Source organism: Xiphophorus hellerii, chromosome 3 (assembly GCF_003331165.1).
Source record: "Xiphophorus hellerii strain 12219 chromosome 3, Xiphophorus_hellerii-4.1, whole genome shotgun sequence".
NCBI classification, from domain to species: domain Eukaryota; kingdom Metazoa; phylum Chordata; class Actinopteri; order Cyprinodontiformes; family Poeciliidae; genus Xiphophorus; species Xiphophorus hellerii.
Genome location: NC_045674.1, coordinates 14,777,570 through 14,797,136, shown reverse-complemented (window position 1 = coordinate 14,797,136; position 19,567 = coordinate 14,777,570). Strand labels below are relative to the sequence as shown.

The window sequence follows — 19,567 nt, the reverse complement described above, 5'->3', positions numbered from 1 at the left end:
GTGTACTTGGCTTGTACAGAGGGACTGGAGAAGAAAATTTGGGCTTCCCAATATTTACGTCACTAGTGGCTTTCTAAGTGGTGTCCAATGAGAAGCATGAAAAACAAATACGTTATTAGTATCCATCTGACTAGCGTCCAATAGGAATCGGAGAAAGAAATGCAGTTTGAGACGCCATCTTACATAGAAAGGGGGGTTTAAACGGGTTGAAAACAGGAAAACGGGGGTAGTGACAGGGATTAATTATCACTTTGGAATCGTGTGTGAAAATTTCCCGTAGCTTTGAAGTACCATCAGTCATGGCTCTGGGTCTTTTTAAGGAAAAGTGAGAGAAATCCGCACTGGTCGGCCCGAAGTCAGCTTAGTCAGTGGGGGAGAGAGGGCGGAGAGTTAGATGATTTTTTTTTCCGCTGTAAAAGAAGTTATTTGTTTATGTTGTTCAACGCGGATATGTCCTCTTCAAATCCAGGTAAGGAGAAGTCAAAGTCAAGTTGACAGCTAAGCTACAGGACTCTGCGGTTGTTAATCCATTTTGAGGTATTTCTATCAGTACTTCTTATGTAAACACTTATCTAAAGATAGCGTGACAGCAAATGCTAAGTTAGCTTAGCATAGAGGCTAATGCTAAGGTAAGCCTAGCTGATCGTTGCACAAGAAGTTGGCAGCTTACTGGCTTCTAGTGCCTTTAATTAAAATGCCTGTCGCGTAGTTTAAATAGATTTAAATTGAATATATTTGCACGGCTAGCATATTGGAGATAATAAAATAAATCTATTTTGACTTAGCTGCTCTCAGTTAACTCGCTCCAGATGTTGTGTATTTCTAATGTTATTTGTAGCTGTCGAGCTAGCCATGTGTCGTGATATCTCTGCTATCAAACGGTCTTAATCGAGAGTAAATTCTCGTTGATTTGGGGGTTCATTTCAGAGTCTTTTAAGCGTGTGGTCCTACTGGAGGTTCAGTTTCATTTTCAGCGGTGTAAGCATAAAAGGAAATCACCTGTCATCTCCGCTACATTGAGTCTGTCCGTCTCTGTGTTATTAATAGACCTAGCAGACCATAGTCTGGGTATGGGAGCAAGTGGGACCCAGAACGGCGGTGCTGGTGGACCGAAGGGGACCAACAAAAGACGGGCAGCGTAAGTCCTTCACTAGAAATGTCCTGTAGCTGCTCTCCTCATTCTTCTGAGGACCAACCATAAATATCCCATCTTATACTTCACATTACAGGCAGGACTTTGATGACGATGACGGAAGCAAGATGATAAGGTATTTATCTGTCAGTTTTTTGTCAAGTCGTTTTCAGTCATTAACTGTGGACCAGAATCAGGCCTGAGCCGGTTCAGCTCCACTTGATCACAATCTAGATAACTGGAGACTATCAGATGCATTCCAGGAAGACAGATGAGATTGTGATTGATTTCATATTACTAGTGAAGAGATTTCGAAACTGTGCAGTAAAACACCAAATATATACGGCTTCCTTAATTATCTAATTAGAGTTTTGTGCCAGATTTCTTGTTGCTGGTTTTGTAAAGCTTTGACGTGCCAGTATGACTCTTGTGACTCTAGCGGTTGTAAGACCTTCAAATAGTGTTTTTTTCTGGCTTAATGAGTAGTCGTTAATTAGTTTTTTAGATCAGATAAAAGAAAAGAACTAGCTGTATTGTTCTGTAGTGGAGAAATTCACATGTACCAGCAGCAAAGTGTCAAGCAAGATGAGACGTGTAGATTCACAGAAAATAAAAAATAAAAAAAAACATACACTGGGACTAACATGCAGTTGCAGTAAGGGACACATTTACACCTTTTAAAAATACAGTGCAGTTATTAGAAATAGCATATTTTAATGCAAAAAATGTGCAGCTGAGTAGGATAATTAAGTGAAAGTTTTACTAAAATGTATAACAAAGAGAAAATGATCAAATTGGCATTGTAAAATGTAGGTAGTATCTTAATTTAGTGATTAGCATGCTTAACATTATTAAGCATAAATAGCAGTTTTGGTGAGAAAGTTAACCCATTGGTTTCTGGACAGTTTGCCTCTCTATTGTATATCTATGAATTACAATTTCATCCATTCCTACTCCAGTTTTATACCTGTAAATAAATAATTTGTCCTGATGTAGTTAAACTATGGCAAATCCATTTGTTTTTGGTTGTGGTTAAATAACTTTATTGATCAAAGAGATTAAAAAATGCTTCACATCTAATTTAATATAGTCTGAAAACACTCTTTAATTTCTTCTTTGTGAAAATATGATAGATTATGAATCTATGTCTATTGACTCTCTCTACCCTCTTAATATGATTTGCTGATTTTTATATTCTATATGAATACATTGGAGCACAATAGTTAAGTATCTATGTGCAAAACATTTTTGAACTGATTGGAAGTTGAGTTGGGATGAAATTGAGCTTTGAAAGAACAAATTTATCAGGAAGTGTTCCCTCCCAGGCAGCAAATGTAAATGATCTAACCTCCAATGCTGCATGAATGCCTCCTTTAATAGGCATGAATTAAATAGATGATTTTGACAATATGAGCAACTAACTGTTCACATATTTAGGTGCTGTATATTTCTGTTGCTTTACAAGTTTCTGTGGCACAAAAGTAAGAGCTTTGCAATTTTAATATAAACATGGCTGCTACACAGACTGATGAGAATTAGTTCATGACCTTGGTTGCACCTCTTAAAGTGGTTGTTTGTCCACTGTTGACATTTATGCAGATGGTTTTTTTCCATCTAGCCTAGAAAATGTCAAGGACACAGAACATGTGCCAGTCAGATTTGGCTTGGTGAAATGAAAATGTTCATGTTTGAATATCCTGAGCTGCTGTGTTAACAGTGTTTTCTTTCTGCTTTGTCAGATTTGATGATGAAACAGGAGGCTCCAACAATGAAAAAGAGCGCTTTGCCAGGTACGGTGCTAAATCGGGAGAGCAGGATGTGATTGGAGGCTGTTTATGGGATTCAATAAAAACAGCCATTACCCCCACTCTCTTTCCTACTTTAAGTTTTTGGGGTTTTTTTCTCATTTTGTTATGTGTGTTGCACCTCTCTTTTTTTTATTTCGGTAGTAACTTCTGGGCCGGTGCTTTAGTAGGCTGGTTTTATTTCCAGGTTTCTGGAAGAAGATCAGAGTTTTGCAGATAAGGAAAAACTAGCCAGGTATGGCATGTAGCACCAAGGAAGATTCCCTCTCCCGCTTGTATCCATATTTATATGGAATGCAATGATCAGATACTATCCTGTCCTGCAGGGATCCCAGCACATTGTCATTTTGACAGCAAATTTGACAAAATTAACAGTACTTTTTTTTTTTTGTCTCTCTGCATCTGTTTTGGTGCTTGTCAGAAAGGCAGCCGATCGTCTCTCGCAGCCTGTCCTTGTGTTATGTGTCACTAACCACACTGCTCAGTCTGGGTCGTCTTTCACTCTGGTAATCCCTTTGGCTTGAGCAACTGTTCTTTGTCCCTTTTGTCTCCCTCCCTCTCAGGACGACTGAAGGGTCTTTCTCTTTCTGCACTTGCTCTCTTTTGTCACACAATCTGGCTTCCAAAGGCCAGACATTCTCTCTCTCTCACTTACAAATCTTCCACCGCACTCATTTATTTTATTATATTTTTACTCGTCCATGACTTCTCTTACATTCTTTCATTCCCAGCTCCTCTTCTTAGTTTCCACGGTTATGTTGCAACTCCAAACTGCTCCACGTTGCCCATTTCCTCGTCTGTTTTCCCCATTTCAATCACTGCTTTTCTCTCCATTCCTACCAACCCATTTCCTTGCTCCAGGGAGAATCACAGTGAGATTGAGAGGCGGAGGCGGAACAAGATGTCTGCCTACATCGGAGAACTGTCGGACATGGTTCCCTCGTGCAGCGCGTTGGCACGGAAACCAGACAAGCTGACCATCCTGCGAATGGCAGTCTCTCACATGAAGTCTCTCAGAGGAAACGCCAATACTAATGCCGACGGGTCATACAAACCTTCTTTTCTCAGCGATCAGGTATGAAAATGGAAGCTATGAAACACTGCATGCTTGGTCGACTTGTGTTCAAGCCACTAACCAACCACACGGTGTATATATACATCGGTTGTCACATGCAAATGTTTTTTTACTGTTTAGTTGTAAAGCATCATTTAATTAAGACAAAATCAACCCTACGAAGAACACAATTTCTTTTCTAGTCACATCACAAAATATTTTCACTATTGCTACTTGTTTATTATTAAAGGTTGTTTTTCTAATGTGCATGATTTCCTCAAATTTCCTCTTTTATTGCAGATTTTATAATCAGATCTTTAGCCATCCATTGAAGCTGTATAAATAGCATGCAAACTGTTCATTTAGAGTTTAAACAGGGTCACTTTTAATTCAGTGAGGTTTCCTGCAGAACAGCTTCATTCACTGATGCATGCACCTGCAGAGCAGCCTATCCCACCTCTATCATTCCAGTCAGAGGAAAGGCCAGCCAGACACAGAGAAGTGTCTAAGTAAGCTTAGGTTGCAGTAGAAATCTCCCAAGTTGCTCATCTTTCATTATGTTTTCAACGCCAGCTGCTCAACTTGATATCTGTGGCTCTTGTAATTTTATCTCCACTCAGTTTTTCTGTGGACTTTTTAAAAACATTTTAGTTATATTCTTGATTACACTCTACTTACAACCTGAGCCATTCAAGACGCAGATATCACAGGTTGGCTGCAGTTCACTCGCTGAGATCAGTCGATACAGAATAAAGGAAGACTGAAAGTAATACTGAAAAAGCTACTTGTTAATGTTTTCACATCGTGGTCAGTTGTTATATATTCCATAGAGGTTTGAACTCCAGTTTTTTTCCCCTTTTCCCTGTTGACTAAACAAAACAGAATTTATTTTTTAAAATTGTGTTGGGCGTCCAGAAAATATTTAAGGTAAACAAAGAAAAGGTTTTTGCTGCCTTGTGACATTTTGCAAGACTTTTTTTTAACATTATAGCTCTCAGCATAAGCTAGTATGAGATTATCAAGACATAATCTTAAATAATAGTTGTACCGTTTTACAGTATCATGATGTTAGTAGTTATTTAACATGATTTAACTGCAATTTCTATTTATAAAAGAAACACAAGTATTAATACTGCTGCAAAAACAACTTATCTGTCATTAAAGTTCTAATAATGTTATGTTAATGTTAGCTGTATTTAAACATGTTTATAGTGCAGAGTATTCTCTTCATAGTTTCCCAGCTGTATGTCACCTTAATAAGAATAACACTGTTTTTCACAACTCAAAATATTCCCAAACATCCAAACGTATTTTCGTGTGAGCAATATGACAGCCTCGGCTTAAGTAGTTGACTGATGGTGTGCAGCAGCAGGTGTGGGTGGGGCGCTAACTGTGCTGCTTTATGCTCCAGAAAACTCTGGTTACTCCTGTTATTTTTCTGATATCACACTGAAAAGAGTTAAATCATAGGAATGGAATGGTTTACAGTTTTCTTCAACTTAGAACTGACCCATGCTCAGGTGAAAACAAGCACATGTTGATCCTGTGGAAGCAGCACACGATCATAAATAACCTAGATTGATGTAAATTATAGGCAAACTTTGTTTGCTTTTGTAATATTTTCAACTTCCTCGACTTCTACGTGCTATTAATTTATTATTTTTTTTGTTTTCCACAGGAACTTAAGCACCTCATTTTGGAAGCAGCGGACGGCTTCCTGTTCGTGGTATCATGCGAGACGGGCCGTGTTGTTTACGTCTCGGACTCGGTCACACCTGTACTTAACCAGTCGCAGTCTGAATGGCTGGGATCTTCTCTTTATGATCAGCTCCACCCAGACGACACAGAAAAGCTCAGGGAGCAGCTCTCCACTTCGGAGAACAACAACACGGGTATTGTAAGACGTAAAAAGCCTTTTCAAGGTGAAAAAATAAAAATGTTAACTTCTCAGCTTCCTGTGCTTTTAAAGGGAGGATGTTGGACCTGAAGACAGGAACTGTGAAAAAGGAGAGTCAGCAGTCATCAGCTAGAATGACAATGGGGGCGCGCCGATCATTCATCTGCAGAATGAGGTTAGACTTGCACATTATAAATAAATCAAATGACTTTTTGTGCAAAGCTTGATGCTTGGATATGTTCTACAATGGTCTTTGTGCAGGTGTGGAACATGCCCAGTGGAACCAATGTCTATGAACAGGCTCAGCTTTCTCAGGAGTAGGAACAGGTGAGCAGACACTCACATTTCTGTTCGAATTAGTGCAGATTGGATCCATGTTAACAGAAAACTGAACTTCAGTTGTAAATAGGCTTTTTGTGTTTCTTGCTTCACACCAGGAATGGTTTAGGAACACCCAAGGAAGGGGAACCCCAGTACGTTGTGGTCCACTGTACAGGATACGTTAAATCCTGGCCCCCCGCGGGTAAATCAAGCAAATATTGATTTGCTTGTGATAAATGTCACAATATTTAATAGTGGATTTAATTTGTTCTGTTTTGGTTATTATTTGTATTTCAGGTGTATCATTAACAGATGATGAAGCAGACAACAATCAGGGGAGTCGCTACTGTCTAGTTGCCATTGGGAGATTACAGGTATGAAACAACATAGATGGCTATAAACTTTTCTCTCAAAGGTAATTTTAAAGGCAATATGTTACATGACAGATTAAATTAAAAATATTTCAGATGGATTAAGAATAAAGTTAATGTAATTGTTTTGAAATATATTAATTTTACGTTATTGAAGCTTTCATAAAATAAATCATGAACAATTATTAATGTTCCTAAAAGTTCCTAAAGTCTGAGAACATTTAGTTTTTTTGAACAAAGATTTGTAATGAAATAACCTCATGAAACTAAACAAGCAGAACTGAAAATGTATCTTGCTTATAGACATTGTTTTTTTGGTTTTTTTCTTGAAGCAATAATATAGTATGAAACTTTGTCATAGAGATGTCCCAAGCAGAAATTTGTTCTAAACAGCTTTAAAATGCTATAAAATAATAAACAAGTCTCCTTCTGGATCATTATTTCTTGTGCTTCTCAGCAGCAGATACGCTGCAGATCAGAAAGATCTGAGACGATTTTCTGCAGCAACAAGTCGTAAACTTGGCCGTTTGATGCAGTCACTCTTTGCAAGCCATTTTTTGTTTGGCTTGCAAAGAGAGGCATGTTTATGTCTATGTTTAAGACCTTTACAAGCTTTTGAAATCACACAATTGTTTCTTTTATTAGTCGGGATAACAAATGGCATACACTAACATTTACAGGATAAGCTAATCTGTGATTTCTGTTGCTGGATGAGCTTTCGGTTGCATAAAACAGTAGAAACAGTAAATAATTATAATGCCATGAAGAACATGGTTTGGGCATTTTATTTATAACTATATAGCTGGTTCTTTAGAAACTCCTACGCTGGTATTTAGACATTGGGGGGAAAATCCTAATTTGCTAGATCAACAAAGCAATTTTTCCAAGAAAATTAGCAAAGTTATTACGGCAGGTAGAGAAAGTTGGGCTGAGAGACTCTGATATGGATCAGGAAATCCCTGCTTTGTTGTCCTGGGTTGCTGTGTTCTGCTTTTCATTGCCTCTCCCCGTTTTCTGCAGGTCACCTGTTGCCCTGGTGACACAGACCTAAACAGCATCAGCGTTCCTGTAGAGTTCATCTCCCGCCACAACTGCCAGGGCATGTTCACCTTCGTAGATCATCGCTGCTTGACCTCGATCGGCTACCAGCCCCAGGTAAACCATCACCTCCATTAAAATATCTTCAACTTTATTTTAAACCAATTAAAGTTTTGTTTCTGTATCACAGGAATTACTGGGGAAGAATATTCTAGATTTTTCACACCCTGAAGACCAGGGTTTGCTGAGAGACAGTTTTGACCAGGTACTAAAAATATCTTGCATTTTGATCTCACTTCATTTTTTAAAAATTCTTGTTCCTGTTACTACATTTGTTCCTTTTAAGAGTAATATACTTTAAGAGTATATACTTTAAGAGTATTGTAATAATACCTATTGTAATACATTTTAAATATATACTGTTGCAATTTGGTAAACTTGTGCAAATTGGAAAACAAATTTTTCTCCTTTCATATAAACTTGAACTTCCCATTTTGGTTTTTCTTACTGACGAGCATATCAGATGCTCGTCTTATGAGACGTTTCCCTTTAATCGTGGTCAGCATGTCTCTGTGTTCATCGAGGAAGCTGGAAAAATTACAGATTGCGTAAATATACTGGTGCAATTCAATTAATTAGAATACCTTTGAAAAGTTTAAGTAATTCAGCCCAAGAAGTGACTCTCGTACACACAGTGATATATTTCAAGCATTTTTCAGTTAGTTTTTAAATATGGATTGCATTCATTACAAGTCTCCAGCTTCCCAGAACATTTGAATAATCCATAAGACCAATAAAAAAAAAATAGAAAAGGGGATTTTCTTTAATACAGACATGATGAAGTCATGGGGAAGAATGCTGATTCGGCTACTGTGTCACTAAGCCCTCCCAAAAGGAGGAAAAGCCACAGAGACTGTTGGAGAAGAGTCTTTAAGTACATGCAAATGGAAAGTTGCATGGAAGAAAAAAAGTGTTTTTCTTTAATAAGGACTACAGTTGTAGGAACTTTGAATCTTGGATAACTCGTCTAAAACACGAGTCAAACTCGAGTGCCAGGGGCCAAATCCAGCCCACCATAAGTTTTGATGTGGTCCTCTAGACTCTAAAGGAGCCACATAAACAGAACCTTCATGATAAGATGTGTGCTTAAATATTACTTTATCAAGCAAATCAAATCTGTTTATCTGTTTACAGTCAAATTACATCAATTTGAAAAGATTTTCAGTCTTATGTAGTTTCTACAGGAACAGTTATTTATTAATATTTGAATTGCTGGTTAATGAGTTTTATCAATATATTCTGCCAAAACCGGACCTTTGAGGGTGTCCATGATCATGATGTGGACTAAAATATAAATGATTCACATTTCTTTCTTAAACATCGTTTTCGGTTTTTTATTTATTTATTTATTTCAAGAAACAAAATGTTGACTTTTAATTGGCTGTACTCATGAAACTGAAATGAATGCTTTACATATGTCACTGTGTAAGTATTGCATCTTCAGGAAGTTATTTTTTTGGATTGAGTTAATGACATTTACTTTTCAGCAGATTTCTAATTTGCATTTAAAAATGAAAATTCTTGAAATAAAACTAAAACATAAAAATTATTTCTTACAAATGAGCGTTTTTTAATGATTCTGCTGTTGGATGGGTTGACGGTTCGGTACTGTGGGTTTGCGTCCTCAGGTGGTTAAGCTGAAAGGCCAGGTTCTGTCGGTCATGTTTCGGTTCCGGGCCAAAACGAGAGACTGGATGCTGATGAGAACGAGCTCCTTCACCTTCCAGAACCCCTTTTCAGAGGAGATCGAGTACATCATCTGTACCAATGTCAATGTCAAGTGAGTAACGCGCGCTGCCAGATTACTCAACTGAATAGATAGTGAAAAAGTGGAAGTTATGAAATGTTGGCTGTTGTGAAATGTTGGCTTTGTTTGGATGCGTATCGATTTCCCTCAGTCCCCAGTTCCTCCTAAGCTTCAAAGTCAACGTCTTGATAAAAACCAAACTCTGATCATTCTCTCCCAACACTTCTGCTCTTCATCCAACAATGATTGTTGGGCATCAGAAACTCAACCCAGGACCCTCTCACTCTCATCTCCTCCCCCGGGGCTCCAATGCCCCTGGCTCAGAGCAGCCCAAACGGCCATCCTGTTGTGCTCAGCCCAGGCCCGATGGCCACCAGGTGAGATCGGGCCTGAAGAGCCTTTCCTCCCACCTTAAGGGAGCGCGAGGGGCGGCTGCTTTCTGGGAGTCTGTAGCTGTCTGTAGCAGGCTAAAGTTCTTCTAATTTTTGGTTTCTCATTTTCCGTTCTGGTGACTCTTCCTCCCTTCCTTCATTTGTATTGAGCTTTAATAACTGTATTTAAAAAAAAAAAAAAAAAGAAGAAGCATGTCTTATCAAGCTTTACATGTAGTTCTCAGACAAACCTTTTATAGAAGTGGTGTAGCGTCTCAGTTAGGGCTGGGCAATAAATTGATTTAATTGATTAATCAAATTTTTTGCTTTTTTGAAGATTTAATTTTTGGAAAATCTGGATTTTTTTTATTTCACCAATCCACTTATTGGGTATCCATAATTCAGAGTGATGTCAGCACACCCAAGGTTGGCCATCTTGTTTGACAAGCGTCTTTTTTTTATAGCTAAGTTTAAGTTCAAGTCAACTCTTTGACAAAATATAAGGCTCAGGAAATTTTTTTTTAAAATGAGAATAAAGTCATACTGTTTCAAGAACAGTCATATGACAAGAAAGTTGAAATATTACGAGAATAAAGTTGTAATTTTGAGAATCCCAACACAAAAAGTAACTTAAAATTAATTATCCAAGCTTTTTTTCTTAAAACAACTATTTTCTTGTAATTTTAGGGCATTCTTCTGATAAAATAGCATCTTTATTCTGCTAATATTATGACTATATTCCTTTGCGTAACTCACAGAAGGGATGATTGAAACAAGATTTTATTTTTAAGCCGTATCACCCAGCCCTAACCTCAGTTATAAATGTGTTTAACAGACTTTCTCTTCACCTCTCCTGTGATTGTTTATGATTACCGGTGGCGGGTTGCGGTGTTTGGGGATTTCTCGCTCATCAGTGAAGGGAAGGAAAAAAAAAACAAATGAGTTAATTCCCAGTGGACAGCAATCAGAAGTCCTTTTTTTGTGTTTGTTTTTTCAGACAGCTACAACAGCAGCAGCAGCAGGCCGATCTGGAGGGAGGGGCAACAAGAGATGGGATGTATGAGGCGGGACCAATCAATATCCAGCAACAGGTACGGAGCACTGATGGCTACAATTTTCAATCAGTTTCCGCAAGATATCACCAATATCCCCTTTCAACACAGGGTTGGTTTAATTAATAACGTCTCAAATTGCCTGATGAAACTTCACCTTAAATGTGCTGTTTCTGAAAGGAGACCTATTAAACAAAATTCACATTTCGCTTGTGTTTTTTTTACGTTCTTTTGGGTCTTTCCAAAAACGGCCAAAGCGCTTAAAAAGAAAAAAAAAAAAGCAGTGTTTTTTTTTTTTGTAATAAGTTGATGTTTTTTGGAGTCTGGAAAGTGAGCCGTTTCAAAAACCTCCTGTATGTAGAGTCACAACCGGATCACTGCGCCGTTACTTAGCAACCAGAGCAGCATGTAATGGTCAGCTTGATTTTCTGCTTTTTGCGACGTTCGATAGCTGCTGGAAAAGACAAATGTTTTGCTGTTGACTTACCATCCAAAAACCACTTGCTTCAAACTTGTTGGTTGGGCAGGAGGCTCCGCTTCTGCTTTTCAAAGATGTACAGATGTATAACTGCGCATCTGTTTGCAGCCATTTTCACTGTGAGAGTGTAAACGTTGAGTTGGGACCATCAACAGCTTATTTGGATTTAAAGTGATAAGATGCCCTAAAACAACGGAAAGGAGCTCAAAACAGAACTGATCAGTCTGTTTATAATAAACAATGTTTGCAAAGGCTGTTTAGACCTGAACATGTAGTGAGGGTTGTCACCGTGTTTGAGTAAGAGTCATGGAAAAACACTGTGCTCTATAAAGTAACCCTGTCACAACTCTGATGATTCGGCAAACTGATAACTGGTTCTGGACTCTGATACGGCCGCCTCTTGTAGTCACTCTGAGCAAGCAGATTTGCGCAGCCACAGACTATTAAACGAAAATATAACACTCATTTTACAAAAAAATCCTAGGATATTTAAAACAAACACATTTACCTTGAAGAGTGCAACTTTTATTTTTGTATTTTTCTAACTACAAATTGACATGTGCAGTGTTGTTCTTGTGGAGTGTTACAGCAATATTAACGGTGAAATTTTGTCACCTTTCAAAACTATGAACATTGCATGCAAATTTTAGACAAGAATCCAGAACTAACTATATTTGTCACAGTCTGAATTCCTGTTATCATTTAACAAGTCTAAAATTTGCTTTGGTCGATGCAGCGGGATGATTGGTTCAATATTTCGTAGTTTGCTAGATTTAGACCAGAGATTTAAGATTTATTACCAAATAAATTTAGATTGTTTATTCAAAATAAATTAATAACCTTAATAAAAAAATTGCAATTTAATGTGTCATTTAAATATTTGTCCCCATAAATAGTCACATTTTGATTCAATCTAACAGATCACAATTTTTATCCGCCGTTTTAAGCCCATATTGGAACTTTTTGTTGTTTTGTTGTTTCAGATGCCAGTGCAGCCAGTGGTAGCGGTGGGGCCGGACCACGGCAAAACCATAGAGAAGCAGGAGATCTATCCGCCCATCTTCCCAGGGTCAGATCAGACCAAGGGCATGCCGACTAACTCGACGCCTTCCACTCAGATTTACACCAACAACTTTTCTGCTGGTCGCTCCAATGACTCATACAGGTGGGTGTCTTTTGTATAAACAAGCGTGTCTGCGTGTTTACGTGCACATTTTGTTCTCAACCTCCAGAAAATTAACTGCTTGCTTTTTGCCCAATGGGAGCTTTGCAAATGACCTGGTGTCTGAAAACGCATTATTTCCTGTGAATGTGCTGTGGAAAGATTTATTAGACTGATATGTTTTTAACCTGCCAGAGAGTTTTCATGTCTGGACCTTTGCACACATAAGAGTGAACTAGGTTTGGCTCTTTGTTTGAAATTGGTTCATTTGTAAGGAAAACCGTCAGTTCTGCCAGTGTGCCTTTGCTTATAGTTATTGATTTAGTGGAGGTTTTTATCCAAAGCAGCTTAAAAATGAGAAATAATATGTAGCAGACACCTTCTATCAGAAGACAGCAGAACGGGTTAAGAAGAATAGAAATATTTCTGTACAACAGCAGCACAGTGACAAACAGAGCAAATATAGCGACACAAAGAAACGGAATAAAAATACTGTACATTAAGGGCCAAATTTCAACATTAAAACTGTATGGTAATAAAAAAATGGTGTACTTCAGTCCAGAGGAATGTGAGCTTAATTTAAAAATGTACATAAGGTTCATATCTATTTGAGTATTAAGACAATTCATTTACAAATGCGAGGTAGCTATTGTGTTGGAAGTGTTGGTTTTAAGGATGAAATAAGACGGAAAAACAACAGTCAACAGTCACAACTGTTGTTAAAAACAGTTTGTTTTTAACAACAGGTTAAAAACTAAGACGGATGATAAATGTTACAGCTTCACCAACTAGTTTATGAGGCTGATTTCCAAACATGAATTTCTTATGAAGTTTGGTCCATTATTTCTTTTTGCACCCCTAAAAATGCAAACACTATTTCCCAGAATGTTTTTCATAAGATTCTTTCAAGCTAACAAATGTCCCAGCTCTGTCTAACTTTGTAATTCAGCAAGAAAAATTCAGATTTCCTATCTAATCAGAAATAAGAAATCAGGTTAAGCTAACTCTGATTTTAGCTGAACCTTTCTGTGGTAATTAGTTATTTATATGGGAAGCAGAGGCAACTTCACACTGTGTGAGAGAGGTGTTTCTGCGATGCAACTCTGTAGAGAGGACGCTCCATCTTTTTTATCTCTTAGCATAAGTAACGATGAACATCTTTGGGTCTGTTGGCTTCATGCACGTGAAGTCAGTGGAGAGTTGGCAGCTTCTAAACAGCTATCATTTTCTATCCTCCCCAATGATAGCTGTACCGATATTGTAAGAACTTCCACTGTCAATATACCTCATAAAACATAAGTAAGCACATTATTTTAGATGATGATTATTTTTATGTTTCAGGGAAGCCAGCTAGGGTTCTCAATCCTGCTTATTGTCTTTGCAGACCAGTCGCTATGCCGCCACAGATGACACAGCCGGCGCACTCGGCACCGCAGATGCTGCCTCACATGTCTCGCCAAAATGGTGCCCCGCAGTCTGTTACCCCATCAAGCACTAACAGCCCCCTCCATGGACCGTCAGGAGGATGGCCTGCACCCGGACCTGCAGCCAGGCCGCAGTTCAGTAACCAGGTAACCCACCAGCTTTCTGTTCCTCCTTGTTTTGTTCCATAACTTTAGTCTTTAATTGGTTTCTTGTATTTATTTTTCTTGTTGGTCCTTGAACCAGGATTCATACAAGGGCTTGAAATTCCTGAAAATTCTTGAATTTCAGTTGGTTGTTTTCAAGGCTTGGAAAGTGCTTGATTTCTGTATTTAAGTCCTTAAAGTGCTTCATATTCAAATTACACAGTTTAGCAATGAAGTCCAATCTAACGTTTGATTAACACCCTAAAATTGAAAAGCGTTTTTTACCAAAGTAAACCAGATATTTTCATACACCTAATAAAAAGACAGACATTTTTTTTCTTTCTCACTGTGTGAAGTTAAATCAGACTAAACTTTACTTATTTCGGGTTAAATCTATTCGATAAATGCCAGAAAACTTAGCAATAACGTATTTTATTTAGAATATTGATTTGTGTAATTTAAATAACAGTTTGCTTATATTTTATATGTTAAACATTATTGGAATTGGGGGAACTTTTTTGTTTTCATATCAGTCAGGTGTATAGTGTGTGAGACATTTCAAAACATGTAATTTTTTGTGCTTTAGTTTTTCTTGTTCCTGATACAGAATGTAAGATATTATCACAATACATTATTAATAACAGTAATAAGTCACATTATAGTGAATTGAAACTGTCTTCTTTAGGTCATTTGTGTTGTTTTTATCTCCAATGTGTGGTTCTGGATAAGTTTGAAATCTTACCTTAAATGTTTGAAATGTTTGTTTGTGGGAACCCCGTTGACCAAAGCCGGCCCGTTTCTGCTCTAACCAGCAGGTTGCTCCGCAGGCAGCAAAGACGATGTCTCAGCAGTTTCCTCCAATCGGAGGATTCGGAGGCGGCTCTTCTAACACCTTCGGCCAGATGCCCACCGGTGCCGCTCCCACCCCCACCAACGGCACAAACTACCCTCAGATGAATCCCCGCACCAGCCTCAACACCAACGGCTACGGTAGGTCGTAGAAACTAGTGGCAACTTATGAGAGCAACCAAATTAGACTGCACAATACCTGCAAATAAAAGGTCTTTTGCTACTTTCGACTATTCTGATTATAAAACACCCCAAATTTAATGGCTTCTGACTTTTCTGCATAGGCCTGTCACAATTACAAATTTTGTGGGGTGATAAATTCTTAAAAATTACTTTTATTAATGACAATATTGTCATTTTATGAACATTTTCAAGTGATATCATAATGGCATAATCATTCAATTTTACCGTTTTAAATATCCAAAATAAAAAAAGCATAAATGACATGGAAATTTTACCATAATATAATGGATTATGAAATCAGTAAACAAAATTTCCCTTCAAAAAATATAAATCATTAGGCTCATACAGAGAAAACATTCCAAACTACCAATTAGGACTTTAGGAAGTATTGAGCTAATTTCAATTTGTCATGTGATTGATTTATTTCTAATTGCATCAGGTTTATTTCTTTACTCTTCCATCCTCCTCAATTAGAGTTTTACCACTAACGTTATTCTGGTGCATAAATGGAGCCGGTTTTGGTAATATTTCATGTTTAGTGCATAAGTGTGTGATGCTCTCGAGTCTCACCAGTCTGTGCTCTGCTTTTAGACACTTCCCAGTCTGGAGGCCAGTTTCCACCTCGAGTGACGGAGGGGGTGTGGCCTCAGTGGCCGGGCCAGCAGCAGCATCCTCAGAACAACAGAGAGCAGCATCCTCACGCTCAGGGAAACCAGCAGGACATATTTCCTGTGAGTAATGAGAACTTACTCTATATTACAAACCTCCCTCTTTTCTGCTGTCTCTAAAAATAATGTCGTTCTTCTGTTTTATTTGTTTGGTTTTAGGATGTGTTGTCTATGCTAGACCAGCCTGCCGCCTTTAACAGTGACGACTTTGAGATCGCCATCTACCCGCCGTACAACGAGTGACCAGCGCTACGCCTCTCTTCTTCCTCCCCGGGTGAATTTTTCCTTCACATCTTCTGCTCCTGGACTCTTCCTCCTCCTCACAGTGGCAGTCTTCCCTTTCTTTCTGTGGCCTCGCTGTAAGTCAGGTAAAGAGGAAGGGATATTTTACTGCACCTAAATTAAGTAGAAAGTGAAAGAATAACATTATAAAAAAAACAGAGATATTATTTTCACAATATTCCAATCATTGTAAGAGATTGCTGCAGCTAGCACTACCCAAAGCTCCATACCGGTGTTGTAGATATGTGATATTAGTATTTTTGAATAGAAAGATATAAGACGCACAATCGCACCACCACATGTGGATGGACTGCACAAAAAAAAGAAAAAGAAAACACACTCTGCCACTCTTTGAAAACACACACACAGATAAAATGGCCTTTTATTGCAACATGTCAGTGATTTTTCTCAGGATTACTAGAATATTTTCCTATTTTACTCCTTAGCAGGTATACTAAGTATTTCAGAGAATGATTTAAAACCTTGGAAAATAGCAGTAATATATATGTTCATTTAATTAGAGTTTTTTTTTTATTCATTATGAATCCACAGCATGTATTTGCATGATTTACAGCGTTAAATATTCTGCAGATCTATATGTAATTTAACGTATACATGGCTGACTTCACCTATAAAAGTTTCTTTACCCATCGAGTTACTTTGACAACACATGTGGACGGCACCATATCTTTTATTCAGTCTCTCTGCTGGCTTTTAATTTTACATTTTTTCATTGCTGATACACGACTACAGCCCCCATGTGTGCGACTTTGTAAGATTTATGCATAATCAACAAAAGGTTGTTGGGTATCTGCCTTGTGTCATTTACCCTACATTTGTGGGCTTTTTGTACTCCTTTTGTAAAAGAAATGTACGTATATGTATAAAAAAAATAATCAGCAGCAATAATTGACAGACAGGATTCATGTATTTTTAAAGCCATTTTTACCTTTCTTTTTAATGTTTTAAAATGCAGAGATGTGATTGTAATCTTCGGATTTTAATTATGCTTCTTGAGTATTTTATTGAGCTATTCGTCGCTTCTCTCGTTGCTGTTTTACGGTTAGATCAGGGTATTCAAGCAAGTGGACCTACATGTGAGAATGTACAAACAGGTTATTTTGTTTCTGCCTCAGTGTTTTTCTGTTTTTGTTCACGATGTTTGGGTGAGGACTCAACTTTTGCCAACAGGATGTGTTTTGGACAGCTTTCACAGTGGAGCAACGCGAGATAAACATCTTTCACTTTTAAAATGTTGAATTTGAGGTTAAGTGTTTTATTTTTCCTTGTCTGTGTGTAACATTCACACACTTGTAAAAGCAGACTATGTAATTGCAGTGTAGATAATTGAGTGTTTTCTGAGCTTCCAAAGGATGGCATGTTGGTGATTTGTGTTCGTTCTTTGATGATTTTTGTGTTCAAAGCAACCGATTACTCTGTATACAGGTTTATTTTTCACTCTTAGAAACACAAATATATAAATATACTGTATATGTTTATGAAATTTTAAGAGAAATATTTGTTGTTTTTTTGTATTAAATTGTTATATTGTCAAGACTGAAGGGCTTGGTGGTTTTTGTTCTTTTTGAGCACCACATTTTCACAAAATGTTTTATAATGGCAAGTTTGTATTAGAGAGATGGAGATATAGCACAATTCATATAAAAATAAAAGGAAAAAGGAAAACTGCACTTAAAAACTTCATTAAAAATAATATGAATATGCAATTGTTGCATAATCAAATTCAAACCAAGTAAATGGCTACGACATAGGGTTGGTCAATAAATCAGTAATCTATATTGTGATAGATGTGATGGTTCTGGTCCAATATTCAATATATAGAATATTCACTGAACTCTGATGCAGAACCGCACAGCATTCTGGGAGATGTAGGCAGAGGAAAGGCTTTAGTGGCTTAACTCTTACAGCGACTTAAGCAATGTGTATGGCATCACCTAACTTGGTCTTTGGTTGCCTAGCAACAACTTGTTAAATCACTTGCTGCCTCCTCATGACTTAAAAATAAAAAAGAATAATGGCACAAAATGAAAATTGGATAAAATAGGAAAGGCCATGCCACCAGTTTGGAAATATTTCAGATATTTCCGTCATTGCAAAAATCCCACACAAAAAGTATTAGAAATTCATGCAGAAAACAGTTAGCAATGCGACAGTAGTACGGGTCAGTTTCCATCTTTAATTTTTCACCACTTAGGGCTAACAACAGACAAATGTAATATTTTAAGACACTCATGAACACTTAAATCTCATTTAATATGCAGCATATATACCTGAATCATGTTTAACTCAAATGCTTCCCATCCGTTTGTCCTATTTTACTGTATTTGGTTTTATTTGACTATACTCACCTCACTTTTAGCCTGTGCATTCATTAGGTAACCTGCACCGTTTGTTTGTTTTTTTAAACTCAGGATCAGTTTCTGAGCCCTCTTAACTAGATTACAGCAAAAGCATCATATCCTCTTTCTTCTCTAACCTTTTTTCCTTCTTTGTCATTTCACTTCCTACTTTTTTTAGAACATTTTTGTCATGGAATAATTATAAGTGTTGTTCATTGGAGCAGAACTGTGTGTGAACTGTTTCATATTTATTTTAAGCACACTGGCATGACTTCAGAGCGTGCACACCGCAGTAAAAGCTTACATTTTCAGGCAATTCAAAGGCAGATGTAACGAATTTCCTGAATTTTTCTGTTCTACACAGATACATGAGAGTTCTAGTCACCGGAATGACCTGTTTGTTACCAAACTCCCTATTAACTATTCAAGGAGGCCACAAGTGCCAAACAGGCGCCTGTGTTTGGCTCATTGGAGGAAAAAAGGTGAAACAGCAGAACAGAACTGGGCAATAAAAAGACATCAGCTTAGGTTAATAATAGTGATAAACAAAGCAGAGGTGGAATGATGGTAAACTTTTCAGGATCTTTTTTTTCTGGATTCAGATGAGATGTAGAAACACATTTTTGGATTTTGTGCATTTGTGAACATGGACCCTTCAGTCGGTCCCCTGAGAGGATTTGAAGTGGATGTGGATCTTGGTTTTGCCCTCTTCTTTTTCTTCCTTCTTTGCTTCTTTTTGCTCGTGACCATTGTTCGCTGTGCTCACCTGGTGCTGGACCCTTACAGCGCTGTTTCTGTGTCTACATACATGGAGGAGCAAGAGGACGAACCAGAGGAATGATGGAGACCAAAGAACAGTTGAGACTTCTCACGTGGAATCAGGCTTTGGTGACTTACTCTGTGTGCCTGTGAGGTTTTATTTTGGATGCAACTAATGGTTATTCTGAATCTTCCAATGAAGTGAGTGTGCTACGAAGAAGGTTAACGATCTTTTAAGAGGTATTATTGGAAAGTGGCAAACATTTGCATAAAAAGGATTCTTAGAAAGCACCACATTTCCTGAAATAATCTGGATTTTCTAAGCAAAACTAGTCAGTAAATATGCAAAGATATTCAGAAAATGCAAAATAAAAAGTAGATGCTGATATTTAACAAAGTAAGTTTCATTA

General features: G+C 37.6%; 2 protein-coding genes across 5 annotated transcripts; both read left to right on the top strand.

Moving 5' to 3' along the window:
- The first annotated feature begins 178 nt into the window (after nucleotides 1-178).
- arnt (aryl hydrocarbon receptor nuclear translocator) lies at nucleotides 179-17,600 on the top strand. 4 transcript variants are annotated; one of them, XM_032558257.1, is made up of 20 exons: nucleotides 179-469; nucleotides 1,048-1,138; nucleotides 1,230-1,268; nucleotides 2,872-2,922; nucleotides 3,799-4,012; nucleotides 5,670-5,883; nucleotides 5,961-6,063; nucleotides 6,150-6,215; nucleotides 6,326-6,411; nucleotides 6,507-6,583; nucleotides 7,601-7,735; nucleotides 7,809-7,883; nucleotides 9,307-9,458; nucleotides 9,686-9,802; nucleotides 10,794-10,887; nucleotides 12,310-12,491; nucleotides 13,873-14,059; nucleotides 14,872-15,046; nucleotides 15,680-15,819; nucleotides 15,916-17,600. In XM_032558257.1, exons 1-20 carry the CDS (start codon nucleotides 433-435, stop codon nucleotides 15,997-15,999), a joined length of 2,319 nt encoding a protein of 772 aa, XP_032414148.1. In that variant the 5' UTR covers nucleotides 179-432; the 3' UTR covers nucleotides 16,000-17,600. The 4 variants fall into 4 exon arrangements, with proteins under 4 accessions (XP_032414148.1, XP_032414147.1, XP_032414150.1 ...); XM_032558256.1 differs by having other exon boundaries at nucleotides 180-469; nucleotides 14,869-15,046; XM_032558258.1 differs by having other exon boundaries at nucleotides 436-537; nucleotides 14,869-15,046.
- A 1,187-nt stretch (nucleotides 17,601-18,787) lies between these two features.
- LOC116716660 (cortexin domain-containing 1) lies at nucleotides 18,788-19,239 on the top strand. Its single transcript, XM_032557470.1, has 2 exons — nucleotides 18,788-18,794; nucleotides 19,058-19,239. Exons 1-2 carry the CDS (start codon nucleotides 18,788-18,790, stop codon nucleotides 19,237-19,239), a joined length of 189 nt encoding a protein of 62 aa, XP_032413361.1.
- Nucleotides 19,240-19,567: the final 328 nt, after the last annotated feature.

Excerpts from the sequence above, each read along its gene's own strand:
- arnt (XM_032558256.1), top strand. The coding sequence starts at position 433 with ATGTTGTTCAACGCGGATATGTCCTCTTCAAATCCAG. Across the intron at positions 14,060-14,868 it reads GGCCGCAGTTCAGTAACCAG|CAGGTTGCTCCGCAGGCAGC; the intron begins GTAACCCACCAG and ends TGCTCTAACCAG. Across the intron at positions 15,820-15,915 it reads ACCAGCAGGACATATTTCCT|GATGTGTTGTCTATGCTAGA; the intron begins GTGAGTAATGAG and ends GTTTGGTTTTAG.